Genomic DNA, 26,919 nt, shown 5'->3' with positions numbered 1-26,919 from the left:
AATATTATGGAGCCATTAAAAATTATGTAGTTGTATTTATAGCCATGTGAAAGGACTGAAGATAATATTTGTACTGAAAAAAGGGATACAAACTACCTACACAGCACCTAATTAATAATATGAGTTACTTGTAGCTGGTTGGATGTTGGATGATTCTGATTTCTTTACACTTTTTAGTATTTTTCTCCATTTTTATCATGATCATGTATTTTGCAAATAGAAATAAAACTAACAATTTTAAACAGTTTTCAAAGAATAGTTAATGTTCAGGAGAATAAAGATGCAGCGAGTTCCCAATTTTTTAATTAAGATAAATTTAAAATATAGAAATAAATCCACATAATGTTAACAGCATTTATCTTTAGGTATTATATAGTATATATCATAGGTATGATATGACAAAACTTATTTTTAACTTACTTCCATTTGTTTTACAACTTTTGCTCAGTTAACATCTAATGCTTTTATAATGAAGTAAAAAAGCCCCAACACTTGGGGGAGGGGAAAGATTCTATCCTTACCAGAGGTTTAATGAATACCAACCATATCTAATCCTGAATTTCATTATGCTCATCATTTATATTATCCATATAAGTTATATTCATTTTCACCTGTTTTGTTAATCCCTGATATTTTGTTTGTTTGTTTAAAAACAAACAAACAAAAAAAAGAGGGCGCCTGGGTGGCTCAGTGGGTTAAGCCACTGCCTTCGGCTCAGGTCATGATCTCGGGGTCCTGGGATCCAGTCCCCCGCATCGGGCTCTCTGCTCAGCAGGGAGCCTGCTTCCCTCTCTCTCTGCCTGCCTCTTTGTCTACTGTGATCTCTCTCTGTCAAATAAATAAATAAAATCTTAAAAAAAAAAAAAAAGAAAAGAAAAGAAAAGAGAATTTATGGAGTATACTTCCTTTTTTGGTTCCTATAAGAGACTTAAGTACTTGAATATAAATTGTTAGAGGGTCCATGTTAACCTAATGAATTATCAGCATTTGAAAGTATTTGCATCTATTAGAAGTTTATAATATATACACTATTTTCTTGGAATGATGCCTCTGTCTTCAGTAAACTCACACAAATCACTATGCAAAAGAAATAGCATCCCCTTGACTGCTCTTTCTATAAACTATGTCTCTGTTCTCACTTTACTGTTAGGAAGAAGTCCTTTGTTTTCATGTGATATAACCAAATGTGAATCATGGTCACCTCCTTCTGTCATCTGCCCACTTCCCAGCTGACCTCCAGATAGAGTCACTGCTTAGTTATATAATATGACAAACGTTAAGCCTGCTGCAGCCGGGACAGTGTTCTCACCAAAACTCAAGGAAAATGGGGAGGGAGTTGCCAGTCACTGACTTAAGATAGGCCCCTGATAATTATGAGTTCTCCTTTCCAATAGTGAGAAAAGAAATGCGTGTCACTGAACAGGTTGTTATTTGATGGACTTTACACATTCATTAGTATATAATGCGTATTTTTGTTTAATGACTATTAAATGTGAGGTTCTGGAATGCCTTTTCAGTTTGTAGAATTCTGAGAATGCACTTCCAGTACCTCCAGCAGGGTAGAAGCCATGAGTATAACTGCTATATTTATTAGTCAAAATGGAGCAAAAGCCGTCTGTGACGGCTTTCTTTGACTAGTTTGTTTAGTGATATATTCAAATTATGACCTTCACTCTAATTCCTTCCCTCACTAGCTTGGTGCAAACAGTGGTTTGCACATCATCATCTTTGATGAAATTGATGCCATCTGCAAGCAGAGAGGAAGCATGGCCGGCAGCACAGGAGTTCACGACACTGTCGTCAACCAGTTGCTGTCCAAAATTGATGGGGTAGAGCAGCTGAACAACATCTTAGTCATTGGTATGTTTGCTTTAAAAAAAAAAAAATGATTTCAAAAACATTAGACACACAGGTTCTGAATTAAGGTCTGTGTAGGTGATGGTTAATACTGTGTTGCCTGTGTTTCCAAATTAGAATCAGGTATACTGAAGTATCTTAAGTTCCTATTTTAATGTATGGCCTTAATAGGACAAATAAAAGATGGGGGTCAGTGACTCATAGGTAGATGCTCATAGCTCACAGATGAAAAAGGCAGCACAGAATAATGCAGTGGTTTTCACACTGCGTCCTATAGGCCTCCAGGGGCCCTCAGAGGTACCTCACAGTCTGTGAGTGAGCTTCAGATCATGTCTCCCAATTATAACTTCTTCTTTTAACTGTTTCCTGTACAGAGGTTCTCCCAAGATGACTTTAAAAAAACAAGACAAAACTTCTGATATTTATGGAGATTGAAAACCTTTGGCCTACCGAAAAGGAGAGGCAAATCATGTTCACGTTGTCCCTCCTCACTTTGACAGGTTACTTAGCCTCTATGAACCTCTGAACTCCCTGAACCTTGAAGTTTTCATTACATTTACATTCCATTGGCAGGATAGTGAAATACTAAAGTGGAGTCTTCAGGTATTTCCATTAGAACAGATCAAGAACAAATGATATTTTTATTTGAGAATAATTGGTTTTCCACTTGACCTTTATAAAATATCTTAGCTTGTTTGAGAAATTATTCTTACATATACTGAAGGGACATTTTATCTTACTTTTGAACTTCTGTTGTTTTTTTTTGAAATCTGTGCTCAGGAATGACCAACAGACCAGACCTGATAGATGAGGCTCTCCTTCGACCTGGAAGACTGGAAGTTAAAATGGAGATAGGTAGGCAGAGTGCTGTGGCCTAACGTTGGTTAGAAAAGTTGTGTATCACGAGGAGCACAATGTTTACCTGCTTAAGTACCTGTAAGAAAAGCATTAGGATTATAATAACTTCTATTTTATTTTCAATTTTACCAGGCTTACCAGATGAGAAAGGTCGACTACAGATCCTTCACATCCACACTGCAAGGATGAGAGGGCATCACTTACTCTCTGCCGACGTAGACATTAAAGAACTGGCTGTGGAGACCAAGAATTTCAGCGGTGCTGAGCTGGAGGGGCTGGTGCGGGCCGCACAGTCCACCGCTATGAACCGACACATCAAGGTCAGGAACGTCCGCTAGCACGTTCGGGATCTGCAGCTCTCTCAGTGCTGTGTCAGTGTCAGTGTTCTTTCTCTTGCCTTTCAAACCTGCCAAGGGCTGTGGTAGTGCCGGCTTTGGCAGAGAAGAGACATGGTAAAAGGAATAGGAATTGTCCGCTGCCCAAGTTCGGAGTGGCAGGAAGTAGAGGTTGGCGGTCTCTGCCCCAGGGTAACCACGAACACTTCTGCCTTGGGTTGCCGCCGTCTGATACAAATATGTGACAATGAAGAGTTGGAAGAGTTTGATTTTTAATCTTTGTGCTGTGTTGAGTTGTAACACGTCATACGAAGTTGGGTTTTTCTGCAGTGCTCGAATTGTGGGGGCTGCTTCTGTTTAGCCCATACACTGAAATACCTGTTTTCTGAGTATTAAACTGGAGACACAAAGATGATGAACCATGACCTCTCCCCTCAAGGAATTGCAAGTCAGGTGGATAGACATGTTTCTAAATGAGTACAATAATGTTATTGATGCCATGGTAGGCCAGGATACTTCTATGTTGAAAAAGTGCTTTTGAGTCTTTACTATCCCTTCTCTTCAGGGATAGATGGATGACTCCCAAATGTATGTCTTCATCTCTTGAAAGCTGCTTTCTCCCGCTTTCAGATTTACACAAAGGACCTCTACATCGATGTTCTATCAGGTTTCAAATTTAATACTCCAAAACCAAATTCACTCTTTTTTTTTTCTTTTTCTTTTCTTTTCTTTTTTTTTTTTTTTTTTACTCCTTTCCTTCCTGTTCCTTTTTTCCTGTTTATCCCAATTTCCCAGGCATAAAACTTCAGGAATATCTTTAATTCCTGCCACTCTCCTGTGTCCTACATCAAGTCGCTTGTCAAATTTTGTCGCTTCTATCTTGGCAGTGTCCTCCAGTTTGTACCCACCTTCTGTTTGATTAGCTTTCCTGTTTCATACTGTTCTACCCTACAGAGCCTTTCAGTATATGTGCTGCCGAAGCGAGCACCCTACAGAACCTTTAAGAACAAAGTACAGACTTCTTAGCCTGATCCTTAAGGTCCTCTAGATCTGACCCTAAACGGGCCTTTCCACGTGTGTTCCCAGTTATTCTCCATACTTTAGCCAAACTGAAATCCTCATTGGTCTTCAGACATTAATTTATTTTTTCACCTCTCTGCTTTAGTGGGAGTCTTTACCCTTTTTGTTTACTTCTCTTTAATACCTAGTTCAGATGCCACCACTTCGATCAAACCTTTTCTGATTGTGTCCTTTAAGACGGATGTCTTGTCTTCCTTCTTGAAATAGTAATGTATCATTTAAGGTACTTGCGGTTCACTTTGGTTCACAGTAGCTTTATCCAGCACCTTCCCTATGCCAGACACTGGGCTGGCAGTAAATGCTACTACACCTGGAAGAGGTAAACCGCCTACCCTGTGCAGCCTGTGGTTTCCTCAGTAACAGCAAGGACAGGAGACGTAAGGAAGTGAAAGGGTATTAGATGTGGTCAGCTCGTGGTGTGAGAGTGTGCTCCGCAGAGACATTTCTGGGTGAACGCATCTCTCGGAGGGGTAGGACATTTAGGTAGAAGGCAAAGGAACAGAGGCACAAAATAGCATGGTGCTTTAGGGTAATTCAGTATCCCTTCAGCATAAAAGGTAGGGGAGGGGAGGTAGAAGGAGACATTGTGGGGAATAAGTCTAGGAGACTAAAGCAGGGAATGGAGCACAAAGAGCCTTTTGTATTGTGCTGAGAAGTATGGACTTTTTTCCTGCGAGTAGTGCTAAGCCATTGAAGAGTTTTAAGAAAAGCAGCGACATAGTGTTAAAACATAAGCTCACTCTGGCAGCTGTGTCGAGTGGAGTATTGATGGGAGTGGAGTTGGGTTGGGAACATCCTGTCACTGGTTCTAACCCGAGGACTGTGACCCATGAGCCATATCCAGCTTACCACCAACTTTTATAAATAAAGTTTTGGGGGAACACACCCATTTATGTGTACGTTGTCAGTGGCTGCTTTCATGCTACAGTGGTAGAGTTTGAGTATTTGCAACAAGGATTGCATGGCCCCCCAAGCCTAAAATATTTACTGTCTCATTCTTTACAGAAAAAGTTCGCCAATCCCTGTTCTAGACTTTAAGTCCATATCTTATTCGTGTCTGAGTATCCCACAGTGCCCCAAATAGGTCTAAATACCGAGAACATAGCAGGTGTTTCTAAAATTAGTAAACTGATGTATGTATTCTGAACCAAGCTCTACCCATGAGTCACAATTTCCCTACATAATAGAAGTGACTTTGTTCTAGCTCAGGACTGCCAGAGGTCAGGATAGTGTGGAAATCCAGTGTTGGGTCCTTTATAGAATGGGGCCATCCGTCATCTATTCATTCTTCCATCCTTTCTTCTTGCCATAAGAAATATCTTAAAAGTGATGGTGACTCAAGAAGAATTGTGTAAATGATGTGAGGAGTGTTCCCCACCATACTGATCTTTCATCTTAGGCCACATCAGTGCATCTTGGTGTAATCCACAGTGACTGGTGTATTATCAAAGCTTTCATAGCCAATGGCCACTGGATTTTTCTCTTAGTCACTTGTCATTTTTGCCACAATAGTCCTATCTCAAAATGTCATTCTAAACCATTCTCTCACTAAGAAACATGCCTTTCTTCAAGTATATATTGGATTTAATCTACACACAAAACACTGAGTAGTGGAGGAAAGATCACAGGTTTTATAGTCAGAAGGTGTGGCTACGGATTATACTTCTTTCACTTTTTCATTTCTTTCTAACCTTTTTTAAAGATTTTAAAAATTTATTTCTTAGAGAGCACGCACCGGGGGATCGGGGGGAGAAGCAGGCCCCTTGCAAGCGGGTTCGATCCCAGAACCCTGGGTTCATGACCTGAGCTGAAGGTAGATGCTTAGCCAACTGAGCCACCCAGGCACCCCTGACTTTTTTTATTTCTGTCAAGGGGAAATAACTACTTACCTCATCAGGTTTTTGTGAAAATCAAATACTATATATGAAAGTGCCTTACAAACCATATGAAAGTTAATTATTTCCATTTTTGTTATTATTGACTAATTTGAGAACCATATATATCCATTCCAATGCCTGAGTTTCTGAATTTGTTGACTGTTCAGTTACAATTTTTTCCATTGTAAATATTAGTAACGACTGTACAGAATATATATCCTTAAGATTTGCAAGTAAAGGGGTGCCTGGGTGGCTCAGTGGGTTAAAGCCTCTGCCTTCAGCTCAGGTCATGGTCCTAGGATCCTGAGATCAAGCCCCACATCCGGCTCTCTGCTCAGCAGAGAGCCTGCTTCCCCCTCTCTCTCTGCCTGCCTCTCTGCCTGCTTGTGATCTCTGTCTGTCAAATAAATAAATAAAATCTTAAAAAAAAAAAAAAGATTTGCAAGTAAAAAGTAGTGCAAATAGTTGATATGCTTGCCTTCACTTTTCTCATGTGGTTACTTTTAAACTTAAGGTAATGTATATTGACTTGTGATCAATATCTTTTATACCAAAGAGCTTTTGATTTTTTTTCAGTATCAGTAGAATATCTAATACAAGGGCACTTCAGGCTGTTCAGGCACTTCAGGGAAGAGAAGGATTTAAAGGACACTAACCCTAGCTCCCAAGAAGAAATAATGTGAACATTTATTTTCTTTTCTATGTTTTTAAAAATCTCTGTTGTCAAACATCTTGAAACACTCTTTTCCCAACAAGACTCCTCAGCTGATCAAAAGACATACAGTTGTAATGCTTCCATTGTTGGAGATGTTCATAGCTTCACTAGTAGTGATTGATGAGTAAGTATTTAATTTGAAGCTTATGCCCTGAAATTGTTATACAATTTTAAAACATCCACAGCATTTACTTGTTTGTTCTACTTTCTTGTCTTTGTATTATAAAAAGCCATGATCGGTTTTATTTTGCATCCTTTTCAAAAGATTTAGGCTTGAATAAAGTCAGGTACACTCAAGTCTTCCCTGTTAAACTGTTTGGGTTTTTTTTTTTCCCCAAGTTTTCTGAAACATGGAGAAAATCCAGTCATAAACACCTGATGTTCGTGTCATTTGTACTTGAACCCATGTTTGTGGGCAACTGAAATTCATGTGACATTTGGTTGTTTTTTTCTTGAAAGGAATTTCTGCTTCAGGTAGAAAAGATTCATAACCCAAATTTCTTGTGCTCTAATGGGTTGTAAGGAGGTAAATTGAGGACATGTACTCACACACAGCACACAACACTCTACTTGAATCAAAGCCCTGATTTATGCTTGCAGAATTTCAATAAAATTATTTCTTGTTTTCTGTAGAATTTTGATTGATTAAGGTCATTCTACCCTTAATTTAAGAGGAATGATAAGAACTTTGAAAGGTCAGATTTAAAAGGTTATGAAATTTAAGGGTGACCACTTGATATTTGCTAGTGTTGAAATACAAGTTTATTAGTTTTTGCAGGTATAAGCTGAAAGATGTTGCCTCTTCTATATTGATTAGCTGTTATAAATAAAATGCAGGAAAAAATCACAGTAATTCAGACAAAAGAGAAAAGGTTTTCTGAATGAGTAAAAATTCAGAATTGTAGAATATTTTAAAATTAGATTTTACTAATTTTGATAAAATAGTAAAAGTTAGCTAAGAGAAGTCCTTAGAAAACTTAATGAATGGGCAGGAATAATTTATAATTATAATATTGGTTATTTACAGTTGGGTAACTTCTAAAATTCCTGGCATGCCTAAAAATTTGCTCTAAAATAACTCTCCCCTAGCCATCTTAATTCACTTTTAATTCATCAGGTGAGTCCTTTCTTAATAATAAAAAGACAAGTTTCACACAGCTTCAGTCCTGAAATCTATCATATTTTTTGGCAAATGTCAAAAGTTTAAGATTTTCCCCTCATATGGCTATATGTTTCATCATTTGAGTTCACTTTCACCAGCAGAGGAAATCAAAACACGAAACGTTATAGTAGAAACTCAGGGCTCTATACGGAAGGGGACATTGGGAATGAGGCTGGAGACTGGAGGCTTCATTGGGGTTTTAACATGATTCTATCAGAGCTCCTTTTTCACTTTGACCTGAGAGTTGACACCTTGTAGAATCCTTTTTAAGATGTGTCGGAAAGTTTTAATCAGAGTTAAAACCTTTATATAAGATTACCTCGGAAGGAAGTCTTAATATCTACCCTTAGTTAAATTATCCTACCCTTAATTTAAGAAAACTTTGAGGCTTGTATAAGGATAAAATAGATAATGAGTATGATGAATGTATATGATAATGTATATGAACATACTTTATAAACTGTAAAGCACTGGGGTACTTGGGTGGCTCAGTCAGTTAAGCATCTGCCTTTAGCCCAGGTCATGATCCCAGGGACCTGGGATTGAGCCCCACATTGGACTCCCTGCTCAGCGGGCAGCCTGCTTCTCCCTCTCCCTCTGTCTCTCCACCAACCCCCACCTAGCTTGTGCTTGCTCTCTCTTGTGCTCAAATAAGATAAATAAAGTATTTTAAATAAAAATAAACTACAAAGCACTGTAGAGATTTATATATTATGAACTGAGCACTGTAATTTTTTTCATAGAGGTGCATGTTTCCTGTAACACTGTTTCCTTTCTTTAACTTAGAAATGTCAAATAAATGTGGTTAATATTTTTTTTTAAAGATTTTATTTATTTATTTGACAGAGATCATAAGTAGGCAGAAAGGCAGGTAGAGAGAGAGCGAGGATGCAGGCTCCATGCCGAGCAGAGAGCCCGATGTGGGGCTCGATCCCAGGACCCTGGCAGACAGGGTCTGCCAAAGGCAGAGGCTTTAACCCACTGAGCCACCCAGGCGCCCCGGTTAATATTTTTTTTTAAGATTTTTTATTTATCTATTTGACAGACAGAGATCACAAGTAGGCAGAGAAAGAGGAGGAAGCAGGCTCCCCGCCAAGCAGAGAGCCCGATGCGGGGCTCAATCCCAGGACCCCGGGACCATGACCCGAGCCAAAGGCAGAGGCTTTAACCCACTGAGCCACCCAGGCACCCCGTGGTTAATATCTTTTTAAGGTTTTATTTATTTGTGAGAGCACGAGTAGGGGAAGGAGCAGAAAGGGAGGCAGAGAGAGAAAGAATCTCTCAAGGAGAACCCACACCAAGCGTGGAGCCTGACATGGGGCTCGATCCCGGGATCCCAAGTTCATGACCCAAGCCGAAACCGACAGTTAGATGTTCAACAGACTGAGCCACCCAAGTGTCCCAAATATGGTTAATACTTGTCAAATGCCTAACAAGTGTCAATGAAAACCCTATTAATAATTTAAATGCTAATTGTTTTCTGTATTTAAGTAGGATCTTTTATTATATCTATTCAAATATTATTTGTTATTTTTTAAAAAATATAGAAGTCATGTATGAATACATTTTCTTTGTAGAAGATTCAAGGATGCCAAATGAGGGAAAAGTGAGAAAGGCTTTCTCCAATACCCTTTCTCTTCCTGTCTGCAGAGGTAGCCAGCGTTTGAGTTATATCTGTATAGTCTGTTTTCCTTACATTTGCATTCATATATTTATATGCTTTAAAAAATTAATGGGGGGGGCACCTGGGTGGCTCAGTGGGTTAAAGCCTCTGCCTTCAACTCGGGTCATGATCCCAGGGTCCTGGGATCGAGCCCCACATCGGGCTCTCTGCTTGAGGAGCCTGCTTCTGTCTCTGCCTGCCTCTCTGCCTACTTGTGCTCTCTCTCTCTCTGTGTCAAATGAATAAATAAATTTTTTTTTTTAAATGGAATTATACTGCAGTTGTGTTTTTCACTTGACAATGTATCTTGGATAGCTTTCCATATCAGCCTATTTAAGTCTTCATTAGACAGATGTGGGGTTTTTTTCCACTCATCCTGACCAGCACTCATTGAATCTTTTAAACTGCAAAGACACAACTTTTTTTAGCTGCAGAAAACGTTTTTCCTTCTGTCTTACTGGTTTTTTCTCTATCAGCCTCTCTCTTCTCTCCTTCTGAGACTCCTCTCGGGTCAGTGTTAAATTTCTAGATAGATCTTCCATGCTTCTTAACCTCTCTCTTTCACTTTGTCATTTCATGGGATTTGGGGCAGGGAGGGAGATAAATAAATACGTTCTGTTTGCCATCTTGATCCAGTTTCCTGACATAGTTCCTTTTATCCCATGAGGCTGATTTTTTACAAAATGTCTGTCATTTCATTTGTCTCAACAATCTGTTCCTAAAGGAACATGAGTCATATTTTATAGAAATCAATGAAAGGTTGGTATTGCTTAATATACTTTTGTTTTACAGTCAGATTTTTTGGGGAAGATACCTTCTTTAAAAAACGCAGTGCCATTTAAAAATTAGACTCACTCGCCTTGTGCTATTGGGAGTGAGCCCAGTCGCATTAAAAAGCGTGTTGGTATCTCAGTCACTCATCAGGTTCAGGCAGCTCCAGGTGCTGATAAAGGCCTTGATGCTTCTCCAGATGTCTGTTCTAAGTGTTAGCTCCAGGTGCAGTAAGCAGAATATTTGGAGCTGGCATATGGTTTCTCAACCACAAGGTATGACTACAAATCAAGTTGTAGGACCTTGGTCTTCTAGAATAATGGTTCACAAACCTACTTAAGCATCAGAATCACCTGTGGCACTTTATGAAAATATAAATGTATGGACCCTCTGTTGGACCTGTTAGATCAAAATCCTGAAGGGAGTGGGTCTGGGCTTCTGTATATCTTTAAAGGCTCTGGAGATGATGCTGGTATGCAGGATGAGAACCACTGTTCTTAGAGACCCTCAGTATATATTTTCTCCTCCTTTGCCTTATTTGTGGGGGGGGGAAGAGGGAAGCTATCCAGCATTCTTTGGTCAAATGTGTCATAATTTACTTAACTGGTGCCCTCCTGCTAGACATTTAATTTGCTTCTAATCTTCTGTTATTATAAATCACTCTAATAGATATCCTGATATATATAACTTTGCATACATTTGTGGATATATTCATGGGATAAATTCCTAGAAGCAGATTTGTTCAGGCAAAGGTTATGTACGTTTGTGAATTTGAGAGAGATTTTTTTTTTTGCCTGTGAAGAGACACCTTTTAAGTCTTCAGGCATTACACTCTTAGACCGAAAATATTCTTACGTCTTGGAAGTCCTTACATTTTTGTTTCCATTTCTAATTAGGCCAGTACTAAGGTGGAAGTGGACATGGAGAAAGCAGAGAGCCTGCAGGTGACAAGAGGAGACTTCCTTGCTTCTTTGGAGAATGATATCAAACCAGTGAGTATGGACACTGAGTGATGGACAAGCCAAAAAATAATCGTTATTCAAGAGAAAAGGAAATGCCATTTTGCACAATATTCTGTAAGGTTATATCGTACATACTTTTTAAAAACCAGGAAATCTCAATTTTGGAAGTGTCCTACATGAGAACCGTTTGCACATCAATGCTGGTGACTGGGTAATTAATCGGTACTTAATTGAAATTATTTCTCACGATTGGGACAGCGCCGTCTCGTAGCACTGGGTCTTGTCAAACTTAACTTTTGCCATTCAATTGGATGTCAAATGAGATCTCATTTTGGTCTTGATTTGTACCTCACTGATTACTTATGAATTTAAGCATCTTTCCGTGTGTTTATTGGCCATACGAATGTCTTCTGTGAAATGCTGTTTGTGTCTTTTGCCTGTGTTTCTGCCGTATTGCTTATTCTTTACTTTTATTTGGTCTGCATAAGTTCCTTATGTAGTCTTAACAATAATTATTTGTTGCGAGTATCTCCTTTAAAGACAAAAATCAATTTGTTTTAGCCCTGTCTACTTTATGATTGTTGTCTTTTAAATATAAAATAATTACTTTCAAAAGTTACTGAACAATGGAAATGACTTAATCTTTTGCTGCTGTCATTTGCAATAACGAAAATTTTAGAGCCCAGCCTGACTGATTTATCCCAAGATTTTTTTTAATGAAAATATTTTGGCTACCAGGAAGGGGAAAAACTAAGATAACTTACTTAAGTAATTAATAACTTACTTTTATTTATTGCATGGATCTGGGGGATAAAACAGAAAATAAAATGACAGGATAAGTAAGGAAGACTCCTACATATGGTTGGGCTGGGGAGGGGGTCACTGTTTCCTGGTTCAGGTATCTCGCTGCTGCTCTTGTGAGGCTTGGGCTATGTACTTGTACTTGGATTGTCTACCTATTTCCTACAGTAGCCATTCAACCAGTACTTCCTAGGCTCCTCCTTTATAACTTTATATAGGGCCATTCAGTTTCCCATATCCAAAACAGGGAATGATAACTTTCCTCTGTATTCAGGAATCAAAAGACTAGTGTGTGCATGGACAAGAGGGTGGTCTGCAGAGTGATTTGGTGGCAAAGTAACAGAGTAATGAAACCACAGTGTATTGTTAGGAGACAGTATTACAGAGAATGACTTTCTGTGAGGTGTAAATTCTAATGTTAACATCATTCCATATGTTGGGTAATGAAAAACTGACTTTTTGAGGGATGTGATAATTTTTTAAGATTTGAAAATCTCAAGATATGTGACCCTTAGATTATGTTGGGTTTTCCTACTCTTGTCTTCACTTGTTAACCTTATGAAAACAGAATTCATTTAAGTCACTAAGTACTAACATTACTGACTCCTCTTGGTAGCTGGTTTGATGGGAGTTACAATGTGAAAGTAGAAGTTGAAAATGAAGAGGGATGTGATTGAAGCTCTAAAACGTAGCGAGCACACTTAAGATGATTATATATAGTAATTGCTTTTATTTCTGTTTTCTCATACTTTAGTCTTTCAGTATAGCTGCCCATTTCTACCTCCTTGTAAATCTTTTATTTAGAAACCTAGGCTAACCTTGGTGCCATTGAACTTATGTCCCCTGCTACCTAGCTGATGTGGACAAGATCTTCTTATTACCATTCATTTCCCATTTTAATCCAAGACACCTACAGTCAGTGTGAGGATAGTATCTCCGTCTGCTGAGCCAACTGCTTCTAATTTCTAAGTCCGTGACCTCTTTTTCTCTTTGTTCTTAACAGAAGGCTACATCCAACATACTCCTTACAGAAACAAATACATTGAAACTACCCTTTCTCAGAGATTTATGAGGGTGTGGGCTCTTATAGAATCTGACCATAGAATCTATCTTTTATTCCATTAAGTCACCCAAAGTAACTCCCCTAACCACTAGGTAAAAGGATAAATGAGAAATTATAAAATAATGGTTTTTTTGTTTTTGCTTTTATTTGCTTTTTAAGCTTTTTACATTAATATGGGATATTGCTCAGCTCTTTTAGTGTGTAGGAATTACTACTCATCTGTTGTACCTTTAAGTATTTTCGTTTTTATACTAACACCCAAAATGCTTTAAATTATCCTTTTCCTCCATAGGCATTTGGCACAAACCAAGAGGATTATGCAAGTTACATTATGAATGGTATTATCAAATGGGGTGATCCAGTTACACGAGTTCTAGAAGATGGGGAGCTGCTGGTTCAGCAGACTAAAAATAGTGACCGCACACCACTGGTTAGCGTCCTTTTGGAAGGTGAGAAAGAATGAGCAGATGGCATTAAAAGCAAAAAACAAAACAAAACAAAAACCCCAAAAAACTAAAAACCCACTTTTACAAAGTTATTTAGCACATTCCAGAAAAATGAATTATTTTCTATTCTAAATCTATTCATGATCTAAAAATAGTGATCCAGTCTATGTAACAATATTGTGTGTAAATGAAAATTTTCTTGGGGTAGAATGTCACTGATGAATGATAGCAACTAGTTTTCTTGTGGGATTATATCTAAATTTCTGTTACTTAACTAGACTGTATGCTACCACAGAGTACTTGAGTCAATTAAATAACTATCCACTGAGTGCTATGTTATGTAATAGACTAGATGATAGCACATAGTACTCAATTCAATTAAATAAGTATTCATTGAGTAAAATATTTTAGGCATTGAACTGGTTGCTGGAGATACAAGGACACAGAACTTAGTCTGATCACAAAGAAAAGACATGTAAACAAATTCTTAACTACAGTATATGTGTGTAAATGGGTGTGTGAATGCAAGTCACTTTGCCCAGGGGTGATCAAAGAAAGTGAAGGATAGTGTTTAATTTAGACTTTGAAGGATTAGTTAGGATTTTACCAAGTAGACAGAAAAGCAGGGACATTCTATTCACTAGTTACTTGTTTACAGTTACGATTAGTACAACAGAAAGGTTTGTTGAGTCCACATGACAGAGGGATCTAACTCCTTCCAAAGTCTGGGAGTGAGGGCCTCCTAAAACCCATTAAGCCAAGACCTGAAGGATGAGGAGAAGCTGGCCCAGCAGAGTAATTGGGGAAGGTGTTCTGGGTAGAGGGAGCAGCAGGTGAAAGAGGCCTGGGGAGGAAGGGGATTGAAACAGATAGGGACATTGGCTAGACATGAAACTAAAGTAGTAGACAGGAGCCAGTTGGTACACAGTCTTGTAGACCATATTGAAGATTCAGTCTCTGAGGGACAATAGAAGCCATTTGTAGGGCTTTACGCAGTGACATGGTAAGATTTGTATTTTCAAAACATCATGAGTGCTTCATGGTAGAGAATAGATTGGAGGGTGAGAAAAGATACAGGAGAAACCAATGGTTAGAAGCAGTTGCATTAACGCAACTTAATGAAAGCTGATTGTGGTTTAAAGTTACATAGGGTAGGGGCTCCCGGGTGGTTCAGTCGGTTAAGTGTCTGCCTTTGGTTCTGGTCATGTCCCAGAGTCCTGGGGATGGAGCCCCATGTTGGGAAATCCCTGCTCAGCAGGGAGCCTGCTTCTCCCTCTGCCCCTCACCCTACTTTTTTTTTTTTCTTTTAAGATTTTATTTATTTGACAGATCACAAGTAGGCAGAGAGGCAGGCAGAGAGAGAGAAGGGAGGAAGCAGGCTCCCCGCTGAGCAGAGAGCCCGATGCGGGGCTCGATCCCAAGACCCTGAGATCATGACCTGAGCTGAAGGCGGAGGCTTTAACCCACTGAGCCATCCAGGCTCCCCAGCCCCTCACCCTACTTGTGCTCTCTCTTATCTCTCTCTCTCTCAAATAAATGAATAAAATATTAAAAAAAAAATAACATAGGGTAGTGGAGATGGAGATAAGTAGACCATTTTGAGAAATATGTAGGAGAGAGACTAAATGAGACTTCATTATTATTATTAGTTATTAATCACAATTAAGGAAATATTCTTTGAACTGTTATTTGCTGGTCACTCTTCTGGCACTTTACACTTATCTTATTTAAACCCCACTTTAATCCTCTGAGGGCATATGCTTCTGTTTGGCCTATTTGGTAAATAGGGAAGCTAAACTTAGAAATATTAAGTAACTAGATTGAATATGGGGAAGTGTTATTAAGTATAACCGCCAGGTTTCTCGTATACATCGCCTGGTAAATGGTGCTATTTGCTAAGATTGGGAATACTGGTGAAGAAGCAGATTTCAGGAAGAAAAACTATGAGTTCAGTTTTGGATATGTTGAGTTTGAGGTTCCTATAAGATAATTGAATTGGGAATATTAACAGCCCATTGGATATGTGGGCTCAGAAGAGAGGCCTGGCTGGCAGTAACATTCATGAGTTGTCTGTGTATATAGACTGTTGTTGAATCCATGGGAGTTGGGTAAGGTGGCTTACAGGAGGGGTGTAAGTTGAGAAGAAGAGGGGGCCTAGAACTGATCTCTGAGATATGTCAACATTTAAAAACCAAGTAGAGCAGGAAGAGTAGACAAAGGAGACTGAGCAAGAGTTAAGAGGGAGAGAAAGAGAAGGAGCTCTCGCAGAAGTCAAGAAAAGTATTTTTAAAAAGAGGAGTTATCCATTATATCAAATATTCCTAAGAAGCCAACAGGTAAAATATCTGTTGAATTTGGTGACCTAGAGATCATTGGTGACCCAGATGGGAGCCTGGTTCCGTGTAATGGCAGTGGAAGCCAGAGGGTTTGTTTGAGGATGGAGGGAAAATGAAAAGTGAAGGGGGCCAGTGCAGAAAATTGTTTGGAGTAGTTCCATTTTGAAGGGAGAAGAAGGAGTGATGTTGAGGGGTGTGAGTCCAAAAAGAGTTTTTTGCTTTGTTTATTCAACTGTTAGGTAGACTAGAGCATGCTGAAATGCTGTTGGACAGACTGTAGGGAAGAGGAAGAGATGGAACAAATGGGGAAGAGGATATAGACAGTGTCAAGTTCCTGAGAAGATGGACAGGAAGAATTGGTTGGTTCATGGATGGAAGAGGGACTCATCTTCCATTTCACAGAAGGGAGAGAGGAAATGTCCAGATAGAGTTAAGTTTACAGATTTGGTTGCCTTTATGAGAAGGCCTGACTAAATCTTTAAAATTTTAGCGTTTTAAGGCACATTTGCTTCTATAAGGCAGCTTTTCCCTGCCTGCAATGTCATCTCATAAAAAGATCATGTTTTTTTGTTAGACCTATGATTTGTTGGAACTCATAACATGAGTATGGATATGCATTTGAACGCATCCTGTTTCTTTTTAAGAAACAAAACCCTTGCATTTTATGTATTTAGCCAGAAGTTTGAAAGATTATGACTGTGAGAAAGAAGGAAGGAATGTATTTCATCATACCTTTGAGAAATGCTAATCAGTTCATTAAGTTTAGTTGCTAATAAATAAGAGAAAACATGTCTGCTATAAAATTGTGTCAGGAAATGTTAATGAGCTACTAGTTGAGACCTCAGTACATTGTGGATAAACGTTTAAACTTGTTTTATTCCCTTTTGCTTAGGTTGGCTTTTTTCCCCTGACTTGCTCCTATCTTTGCACAGGCCCTCCTCATAGTGGGAAGACGGCTCTGGCCGCGAAGATTGCCGAGGAATCCAACTTCCCCTTCATCAAGATCTGTTCTCCTGATAAGATGATTGGCTTTTCTGAGACAGCCAAGTGTCAGGCCATGAAGAAGGTATCAAGATTTTTACTTTCATTTTAATCTCCAATCTCTTAGATACGGGTGTGTACACATGTACCTCTGTATCGATCTTTGTACATGTATATATGTAAAAGCCATAGCAGCTATGTTCTCAAGTGGAGCTAGATTATCAGCAGAATTTGGGGGGAAACAGTGACTGTGTTTTAGGTAGATTTAACTTTGTAATACGTTCCTTTTTTTTTTTTTTTTTTAATGAACATATAATGTATTACTTGTTTCAGAGGTACAGGTCTGTGATTCATCAGTCTGTAATGCATTCTTATTAACATTTCTTTATCTTCCAAATTATGGATTTTTTAAAAGATTTTATTTATTTGAGAGAGAGAGCCAGAGAGAGCATGAGTGTGGGGAGGGGCAGACAGAAAGGGAGAATCAGACTCCCTGCACAATAGGAAGCCTGGTTTGGGGCTCGATCCTGGGATCCTAAGATCATGACCTGAGCCGAAGGCAGATGCATAACTAACTGAGCCACCCAGCCGCCCCCAAATTTTGTTTTGTTTAATACATATTACAGTTAATTTTTATTTCTTAGGTTTGTATTGACTCAACTGAAAGAAAGATCAAGTTAAAAGTATTTGAATAGAGGGGCCCTTGGATGGCTCAGTCAATTGAGCATCCCATTCTTGATTTCTGCTCAGGTCACGATCTCAGGGTCCTGGGATTGAGCCCTGCGTTGGGCTCTGCTCTCAGTGCAGAGTCTTCTTGGATCTCTCCCTTTGCTCCTCCCCTTGTTCACGTTCTCTCTCTCTCTGTCAAATAAATAAATAAAATCTTTAAAAATAAAAGTATTTGAGTGGAACAAATTCATTTAGGATTTTTTTTTTTAAAGATTTTATTTATTTGACAGACAGAGATCACACGTAGGCAGAGAGGCAGGCAGAGAGAGAGGGGGAAGCAGACTCTCTGCTGAGCAGAGAGCCTAACGCCGGGCTCGATCCCAGGACCCTGGGATCATGACCTGAGCCAAAGGCAGAGGCTTTAACCCACTGAGCCACCCAGGTGCCCCTAGGATTTTTTTTTTTAATCAGTGTACAGAATCACAGTGTTTGGGGTCAATTAGGTTGACTACATAGTTTGGGAAAGAACGGAGGTACATCATTGGAAAGATAGTCTCAAAACCCCTACAAAGGGATGGTGGTCTATTAGGACCGTCAGAGTCTGCTTGGCAAGTTAGTGCAGTCCTCATCCTTTTTCCTTTCTCTGAGTGCCGTGTGTCACCTTCTTAATGCAGCTGCTTTGAACCATCAGTGAAAGAGCAACAGAGAATAGAATCTTAGAGCTGAAAGGACTCTAAGACCCTCTGGTCCATCTCTCCTACATTCAAACAAATGCCGTGTATGGCTTCTAGGATAGTAAGTGGCTGCTCTTTAAAAACAACCAAAGTCACTGATGAAAATGTAGTGACCGTTTCATGTCCCTTGGAGGCTTGTGTTCCCAGTGATACTCTGATTTGGTATACTCCCAGGCAGTGAAGAAATTTTTTTTTTTTTTTTTTTGTATCTAGTTGAAGTATTTCTTTTACTTAAATCTGATTTTTTCATGCTTGATCTTTCTTAGCTATGAGAATCAGAATCCAAGAAAAGAACTTTGAGGATTGAGGTGCTGCCTATAAAGACAACTCCAGAGTTCTTTAAACTTGCTCTTGGGCCCCCACTTTATAAAGATGGAGGGTACAGTGACTTTAGTTCTTTTTTTTTTTTTTTTTAAGGGAAGAGACTGCAGAGGAAAGATGATATTTTAAAAGAAGTAGTTTCCCAAAAAATATAAGTTTGAGAGGCTAGCTTCTTGTTTGGTGAGATGGCAGAAGATTGTTCTTGTAGCATGCTTGAAATGGATGGAGGGGGCCCGAGCTTGAACCAGGATTCGTGTCCTGTGCACTGTAGCATCAAGGTAAATATTCTGTGGGGCGCCTGATGGCTCAGTTGGTTAAGCGTCTGCCTTTGGCTCAGGTCATGATCCCAGGCTCCCCGGCCAGTGGGGAGTCCGCTCATCCCTCTCTCTCTCCCTCTGCGCCGCCTCCTGCTTGTGCTCTCTCTCTTACTTGCTCCCGCTCAAAAGAAAATAAAACCTTTGAAAAAAGGTAAATATTCTGTGTGAAAGTCTTTGAAGTTAGTGTGAAAGAGAGGGAAATGTTGCCAGACAGAAAAAGAACTTAAATATCATAGTCCGTTTATTCTGTGTCTGGGGTGAAACCAGTAGTAGCTCTCCTGGGGAATATCTAGACAGAATCACTAGAACCAGTAACTTCCCTAATGTAGGTGGGGGTGGCTTTTCTTTGTTTTTTTGGGGTTTTTTTCTCCCCCTCTAAAGGGAACCTAAACAACTTCTTATGGTGAAACTTTAAATAATAGCCCTTGGAATCTGTAGCCATCGAATGTAGCATTTAATTGACCAGCTAATTCTGTTCGTATTTCCATAACCCCATCCATTCCTCGTACGTGTTCTGAAGTAGTCGTCTCCTTTGCAGATGGTAAATTACTCCATTGCTTTTCCCCAGCTGCCAGCTGCTACCTCAGATGTACTCGGAGATGTGGGTGGAATGGTCCTAGTTTTTCTATAAAGTTTTAAAAAAGCACTTTAGGCTCCTCCAGATCAAAGCTGCTTTGCAAGTGTGAGATATTATCATTTTTATTATTTTAATCTCTTGCAAATTGACTTGAGGGGGGAAGGTAATATGTGCTGGGTTTAGAGGCTTAAATGGTTAAATTAATGGCTTAATAACTTATGATTTAATCTTTAAATTGTTAAAGCCTTTCAAGGTAGAGTTTTAGAGGAGTGGAAGGCTAAGGAATAGAAAAATAAGTGTCTATACAAGCTTATTCAAAATTGTTCTGATTCATGATTCACTGTCTGCATCATCCATGCACCCTTAAAGTTACAAAAATTATTTCCATGTCACCGGTATAATAAATTTGTATTAGACTTTTTTATTTTCTCTGGAAGAAAAAAAAAAATGTTATCCCCTGAAACTAAAGTACATACAGGAGCAGAGAAAAGAATGAAGCATAGGTGTCTTAGAAATATATTAGAAATATTGCAAAATCTTTCCCTGCAAATAGTTTTCACATTGTTGCCTAATGATAGGTTGACAAAAGCCTGCGGGCTCAAACCAGTCTAAAGGTGCTAAGTCTTCCAAGCTGCTTTTGAAAATGAAATATAAATGCCGCTCCTCAGTACTTCTAGTCTACCTCCCACTGCTGCTCTCTTCCCTTCATTTCTAGTGTTAGCATGGGAAGATATTTTTTCTTTTTTTTTTTTTTCAGAACACAAATAATTTGTACTTTTTTTTTTTTTTTAATCAATTCTGGAAAGACATTTTTTTCCTTTTAAATGCTGCTCTTCCCCAAAGATGCAGCTTTTCTAATCACACACACACAAAAAGAACACACAGAAGGAAAAAAAAAAGGAGTCTATATTTGTTCTTCAGTTTTCTTCTGTACTCAGATACACACACTCACACACACACACACACACACACACACATTGGGGATCACATTGGATATACCGTTTTAAACCTGCTTTTTTCACTTAATATATTATGGGTTTTTTTTTTGGTGTCATTAAAATGTATCTCAGTATTATATTAATAGCTGTATAATATTTGTTTAAACATTCCCCCTTTGCATTCAGTTTGTTTCCAGGTTTTTTCACGATTCAATATAATATTCTGTAGAACCTTGGGAAATCACTACTCCCCATTTTCTTAATAGATTTTTCTTTCTTTTTTTAAGGATTTGTTTATTTATTTCATTTGACAGACAGAGATCACAAGTAGGCAGAGAGAGAGAGAGAGGAGGAAGCAGGCTCCCCGCTGAGCAGAGAGCCCAATGCCGGGCTCAATCCCAGGACCCTGGCATCATGACCTGAGCCGAAGGCAGAGGCTTTAACCCACTGAGCCACCCAGGTGTGCCCCCTTACTAGGTTTTTCTTTCTAAGAGTAGCATCATATTTTAAGGACTGAGAACTTGGGCTTAGGTCTCAAATAGATCTGTCTTTGTGTCCCAGCTCCACCACACTTACCAGGTCTTGCAGTCACTTAACCTATAAGCCTCTGTTATGTCTCCTATGAAATGAAGATAATATTCAGAATTAAGTGAGATGACAATCTATGTAAAGTATCATGCAGTGCCTTGGGATATCATATGAGCTCAATAAAGTGTAGTGGTTATTTTTACATATCATTATTACTGTATATACATTTCCTACAGAATTAGGTTTGCTAAAGTTAAAAACATTAATATTTTGAAGATTTTTGATAAATATTGGTATCAAAACTCTTATGTAAAAATACTGCTGATTTCTACAGTCTACATCTTCGAAAAGTTATACCAGTTTATACTCACAATCCCATCATGTGAGTGTCCATTGCCTTGGACTCTCACTGACACTTGATGTTATTAAAATATTTTTTTTGCAAGGGCACCTGGCTGGCTCAGTCAGTGGAGCATGTACCTCTTGATCTCGGGGTTGTGGGTTCAAACTCCGTGTTGGGTGTAGAGATGCCTTAAAAATAAAATCTTTTAATAATTTATTAAAATATTTCTTGCCAATTCGAGAGGCAATAGATTAGCATTTAAAATTATTTCTTCAGCTACATTTTAATGACTAAGTGCTCGAGTTAAAAGATTTTTTAAGTGTTTTGTAGTGGCAATAGTTCGTGATACTCAGAAATATGATAGTTTCATATAACTTTAGCACATTAATTTTTGTTAAAGAGAGGTGGTCTGATTTGTTGCCTCATAGAACGAGCATCTTTATGTACCATTTTATTACTTAAACCAAGAGGGAAGAGTTTTTGTTAGTAGAGAGGGTCATTCAGCTTGCATTAATGAGTATCTTAGATTTAATTGTAATTAAGCTATTGCTTCTTGTTCACATATGGGTGATGCTAAAATACATGAAAGTAGTTTATTTTCAATTAATTTAAATTTTACCTTGTACTTCTCTTAATTTGCTTAATAAATCCTTTCTCCTTGGATGAACTCCTCAACACTGCCATTATCCTCACATTGGGGGGTGGGCAGGGTGGAGATACCATATGTTCCATTAAGATGTTTGAAGTGTTTACAGATCTTCTTCTCTCCCATTTTATGTTTGTTTCCCAGCTCCATTCTATTTTTAAATTTTAGTTCTTTTATCCATATTCACAAAGTGTATTTTTTAAAAATCTATTTTACTAGTTCTATTAGTGCCATTTTTAAAAAATCTATTTTACTAGTTCTATTAGTGGCATTACATGAACAAAACAGTAGAGTTTGATTTTAACTAATGACCGAATCTTGATGCTTCCTGAGTACACAATCAGTACAGAGATGAAATAGAACAATCCGATGTGTCTGAACTGTTTGAACAAAATTAAGTAGGAATATCCGTGATCTATAAAACTATACCCATTAATAACATAATATAGTCTTGTTTTTAAAGGACTGAAAATTAATGGAAGAAATTTTCCTTTCCACTAGCTTTGCAAGAAGGAAATAATCTTCTTTGAATATCCTCCTGTAAATCCCACTGCAAATTGTAGTCTGTACAGAACAGAATCATGGTGCCTAATCCTCCTCTTTTCATGGTTTAGTCCATACAAAGAGCAGAGCTGGAAATTGGATCTTTTGACAGCAGTTACTAAGCAACAGAATTTGGATGTTTTTGGTTAACATCCTAATATATCATGTAGCTGATTTGTCGAAGTTTGTGCATGTATTAACTGAGACAAGTGGACACTCCGGAAGTGACTACTGGTCCCCGTATGACTGGGGGGGTGGGGGGTGGGCGCGTGTTGTTTTGTTTAATACACTTTGTCTTCTGGCGTTTATATCTCTTTGGCACACAAAGGAGGATGGTGCAACCTTTAGGAGAACTTTCAGACTTTGTGACTTTTTATATTATTAAGAATATCCTACTTTGGGGTTTGTGTTATGTGAAAAATGAAGGAATTTTTCCTGAAAAGCAGGAAGAACAAATGAAGGATTTTAAGGTCATTCCAGGAAGCTTTAGTACTTTGCCAAAAGTTTAGGTCCACTTCCTGAGGCAGTTTCATTAGAAGACAGCTAATGTTTGCTTGGTCTACTCCCAAGTTATTTTTAGAAACTAGAGATTATTACTGATAGCACCGATTTGAATTTGCTCATTTACGTTTTTATATGCTACCAAATATGATTAGGGTATGCTTTCAACTAATTGCTGACAGATTTACTGCATTAGGGATTTTCTAAGTCATCAGATTCGTACTGTCATCAGATTCCTACTAAGTACTTCACGCCAACCACTTCAGAACTGAGATGAACTCTTTCAGCCCCAGAAGAACCCGAGAATTTGGCTTCACCTACCTCAGAGCACTAATGAGGTTATAGAAAATGGAGGATGGAATCCACTTAGAACACGCTTTGCTGTGGTTTGTGATTCTGAAAGGCTGGAATTAACATGGAGCGAATGCTGGCGCGTTCCCATTTGTATTCACGTAGACTCCAGAATCGGCAGCTGCTGCCCCTCCCGTGCACACAGGTGGCTCCCGGCTTGTCTGTAGATTCCAGGAGTGGGCTTGGTGTCTGGAGCGCTTGCAGTGTCCTTGAGGGCCATATTCAGACCTGCCCCAGCCCCTGTGTGGCAGGAGCCCCGCACCTCCCTTTGCACAGAGTGTGCATAGTGCAGCCGGCATGTTCTCGCCTTCAGCTCAGGCTCCTCCGTTTCAGTTTGTCTCCTGTGACCTAATACCTACCTTTGCACAGGAGAGGTGGTACCAGAGAGCAGAAATAGACTGTGGGATTCTGTGTGTTCTAGAGATACTATTCATCTTCTAGAATAGACCTCTCATTATGTCCATGTTCACTGGGGCCACTCTTTCACCCACTTTTTCTTCCTTTAGTTCTTCGGATTCTTCTTCTTTAGCCTTCTCTTTCAGACTTCTCCCCAGGCCCTGAGACTATCTATACTGATCATTTTACCTGCCCTACAGGAAGCAGCCCGATAGAACTTAGGTGACCAGACATTCCAATTTGTCTGAGCAGTCCTGGTTTTTGCCTGTTGTTCCAGAATGATTATTAACAGCGGCCCCCTTTCAGGTGTCTGGGTTTGCATGATAACTACTTACCTGATCCCCAACGGATAACCTCCTCAACAAGAAAGTCTTAAGTGGCATACATTTATCTTACTAAATAAGAGGATCTAAATTAATTTTTAAGTAAATTTTGTAAAAATTAAATTTTTAAATTTAATTTTTAAAGAGTCTTCAATGTACAGCCCCCAGCTCCAGCTGCAGCCAGCCTGCCTAACTGTCCTTCGGCGTCATTCGATCAGGAGCTGGCTCTCTCTGTGCCGGGCGCTCTTAGGAGGGGCAGGTTTGGCACATCAGAGCGGGCAGTTTGTACAATTGTATTTTTTCTGCATCTTTCTTTCTGGTACCTCTCCTCCTTTTTGCGTTTAGCTATCTAGAGGTACGGTAGAACTCCCCAGGTCACTGTGTAAATCTCTCACTTAGAGATTCACCTGGCAGCTAATCACATGTACTTGGCCATCAAGTCTGAGTGTCCCCTCAGTGAACATCGGACTAGGGCTGGGCCCCGGGAGTGAGGAGCAGAAGGGGCTGAGGAGTGGGCTGAAAACAAGGATTCAGAGGAAGAGTGGTGACCTTACATTACACTAGTGACTAGGTGAGGTAAAGAAATACATGTGTAAGAAGTGAAAGGGGTGTGTGTATTTAAATTAGAGTCAAGTCGCTACCCAAAGGAGTTTCAGTTGACCTGTCAACTGAAACTGGTCAAGTTACAACTGGAATCGCACAGCCTTTGTCATGGTTAGTAGGTTGTTAAGGGAGCCCTGAGTGCTCCTCTCCTCATGATAGTAATTAGTACATTAAGAGCTGTTAAAAAAAAAAAAAACCAAACCTACATTAAATGACTGCCATAGGTACTTTTCTTCTCAAATCTTATAGGTAAATCATGCAGTCAGCTATGAAGTGATTTGTAATGCTTGGTGAACTCAGTGTCAGACGTAAACTGGTGAGACAGTGGACAGTTTAGCATCAGTTTTGACCCCAGTAACGTCCTGAGTTTCTGGAGTGGTAGAAACTCTGTACTGTTCTCGAGGAGGGAGAAGGGTTGACTCGGGAAAAATGGAGTACTGTGGATAGCCAGGCCTCTGTGTCCCGGCCCCTGTGGCTCTAATCCACGCTAGTACAGCCTGACACACAGAATCATATGCTTGCATAGAGCCTTTAGCAGAATTCCGAAAAATGATTTGAAGAGCGAGCGTTCTGAAAAGTGACTCCTTGATATCACCAGAGTTTATACAATACCATGTTGACTGCTATCTTGGTCCAGTCTTATAAAAAAAAAACAACAACAACAAAAAAAAACAGAACCAAGAACTACAGTGAAATTGTTTCTAAACTTTTCTCCTGTCTTGGATTCACCAACTCAAAGCTTGATCATTATGTATCAAGAAGCTGAAATAAATGTCCTGTTTTTCTTCCCTATTTTGGGAGCGGGGTTTGGTAGTGGTACAGAGAGAGGTAAAGAGCTCCTCTTTCCTCTCTCTTTCCATACTCATGATCCATTCCCAAACCAGCATCTCTCCTGTCCTCTATGTCAGTAGTCAAACCAGAAGGAACCCTCAACTCTAGTTTCTTCCTCATGACCAAACCCATTCATGTAGTTCTTGGTTCTTCAGTTCTGCCTCCTGAATATCTCTAGAATCCATCCATTTATCAGAACACCCACTCCCCTTCCCACTTCCAGATCACCATTGTCTTTCTCCTGGAGTTCTACAGTATTAAAAAATGATTGCTCCCCTCTGATGCTTTTCTATATATCAGCCACAAAAGTGTTTCTAAATCATAAAGCTGATATGGTGATCCATTGTTTAAAATTAGTGGCTTTTTATTGCCTTTATAATAAAATTTCAACTGGTGTGAAATTTGTAAGACCCTCCAGTTCCAGGTTCTTCTGTCACCTCTTCTCTCATCTACCATTCCCCACACATACCACACTCCTCTTCATTTTAATTCTTCTTGACTATATGTCAGTTCCTGAATTTTCTCACTCCAAGCCTCCTAATATTCTCGCTCTGCTTAGAACATTTTCTTCCCCATTTTCCACTGATAGTTTATCCTTCAGATCTCAGCTTAAATGCCACTTCCTAAATTTAGGATACTGTCGTTGACTATGTAATCCTCCATGTCAGTTAGGATAGGCTAAGTTATGCTGCAATAATGAGCAACTCCCAAATCTCAGTGGTTTAACATAACAAAGTTAATTTCTTGCTCATCCTACATGTCCGTCATAGCCCAGAGGAGGAGCTCTGCTCCTTATAGCTTCTCAGACTCACCCTAACACATAACAGAAGCTCCCTCTCACATGTGAGATCGTGACAGCCAAGGCAGGATGAGGGGAATATGGTGAATCATGCAGTAGCACTAAAGCTCCTTTTAGAAAGTGGTATGTATTCAGTCATAGTTCATTAGCTGAAGCAAGCCCCATAGTCACCCCTGTCTTGAGAGGGGGTGGGGAATGATAATCCTACCACATGCGAGAGAGAGAGAGAGAGAGAGAACCAGCACATGCGTGGGTATCCCTCAGGACTACCACAGCTCTGTTGTGTATACTACCAACACATCTCAAGTTTCCTCCAGCACAGTAGTGTCGTGCTTTATTATGGTTTCCTGTGACCTGCTTCCCCCACTCCAAGCTTTATGGAAGTATGATCATATCTGCCTCATTCATTAGTCTCTCCATTGCCCTCATTGATGCTTGATATACAATAAGAATTTGAAAATGTTCGTCAGATGAACGCATAGAGTAACACTCTAAGATTTGGTACTTAGCCTGTTACTCTTTTACCTCTGCTATTTCTCCTCAAGGTCTCATCCTCCTACCTGGTTTCAACAGTTACTGCCCTGAGGGTGAG

General features: G+C 39.3%; 1 protein-coding gene across 2 annotated transcripts in view; it reads left to right on the top strand.

Annotated features, from left to right (window-relative positions):
* Nucleotides 1–26,919, top strand: part of NSF (N-ethylmaleimide sensitive factor, vesicle fusing ATPase) — a 150,629-nt gene that overhangs the window by 89,407 nt on the left and 34,303 nt on the right. For both annotated transcript variants that reach the window (XM_032320088.1, XM_032320087.1), the window contains exons 10-15: nt 1,695–1,860; nt 2,638–2,712; nt 2,848–3,035; nt 11,215–11,310; nt 13,437–13,593; nt 16,859–16,992. In XM_032320088.1, the coding sequence (XP_032175979.1) occupies nt 1,695–1,860; nt 2,638–2,712; nt 2,848–3,035; nt 11,215–11,310; nt 13,437–13,593; nt 16,859–16,992 (816 nt within the window). The remainder of the gene's footprint in view (nt 1–1,694; nt 1,861–2,637; nt 2,713–2,847; nt 3,036–11,214; nt 11,311–13,436; nt 13,594–16,858; nt 16,993–26,919) is intronic.

The sequence above is a fragment of the Mustela erminea genome, chromosome 18 (genome assembly GCF_009829155.1).
Source record: "Mustela erminea isolate mMusErm1 chromosome 18, mMusErm1.Pri, whole genome shotgun sequence".
Taxonomy (NCBI): domain Eukaryota; kingdom Metazoa; phylum Chordata; class Mammalia; order Carnivora; family Mustelidae; genus Mustela; species Mustela erminea.
The sequence above is the reverse complement of the archived record's forward strand: the minus strand, read 5'-3'. Positions and strand labels throughout refer to the sequence as shown.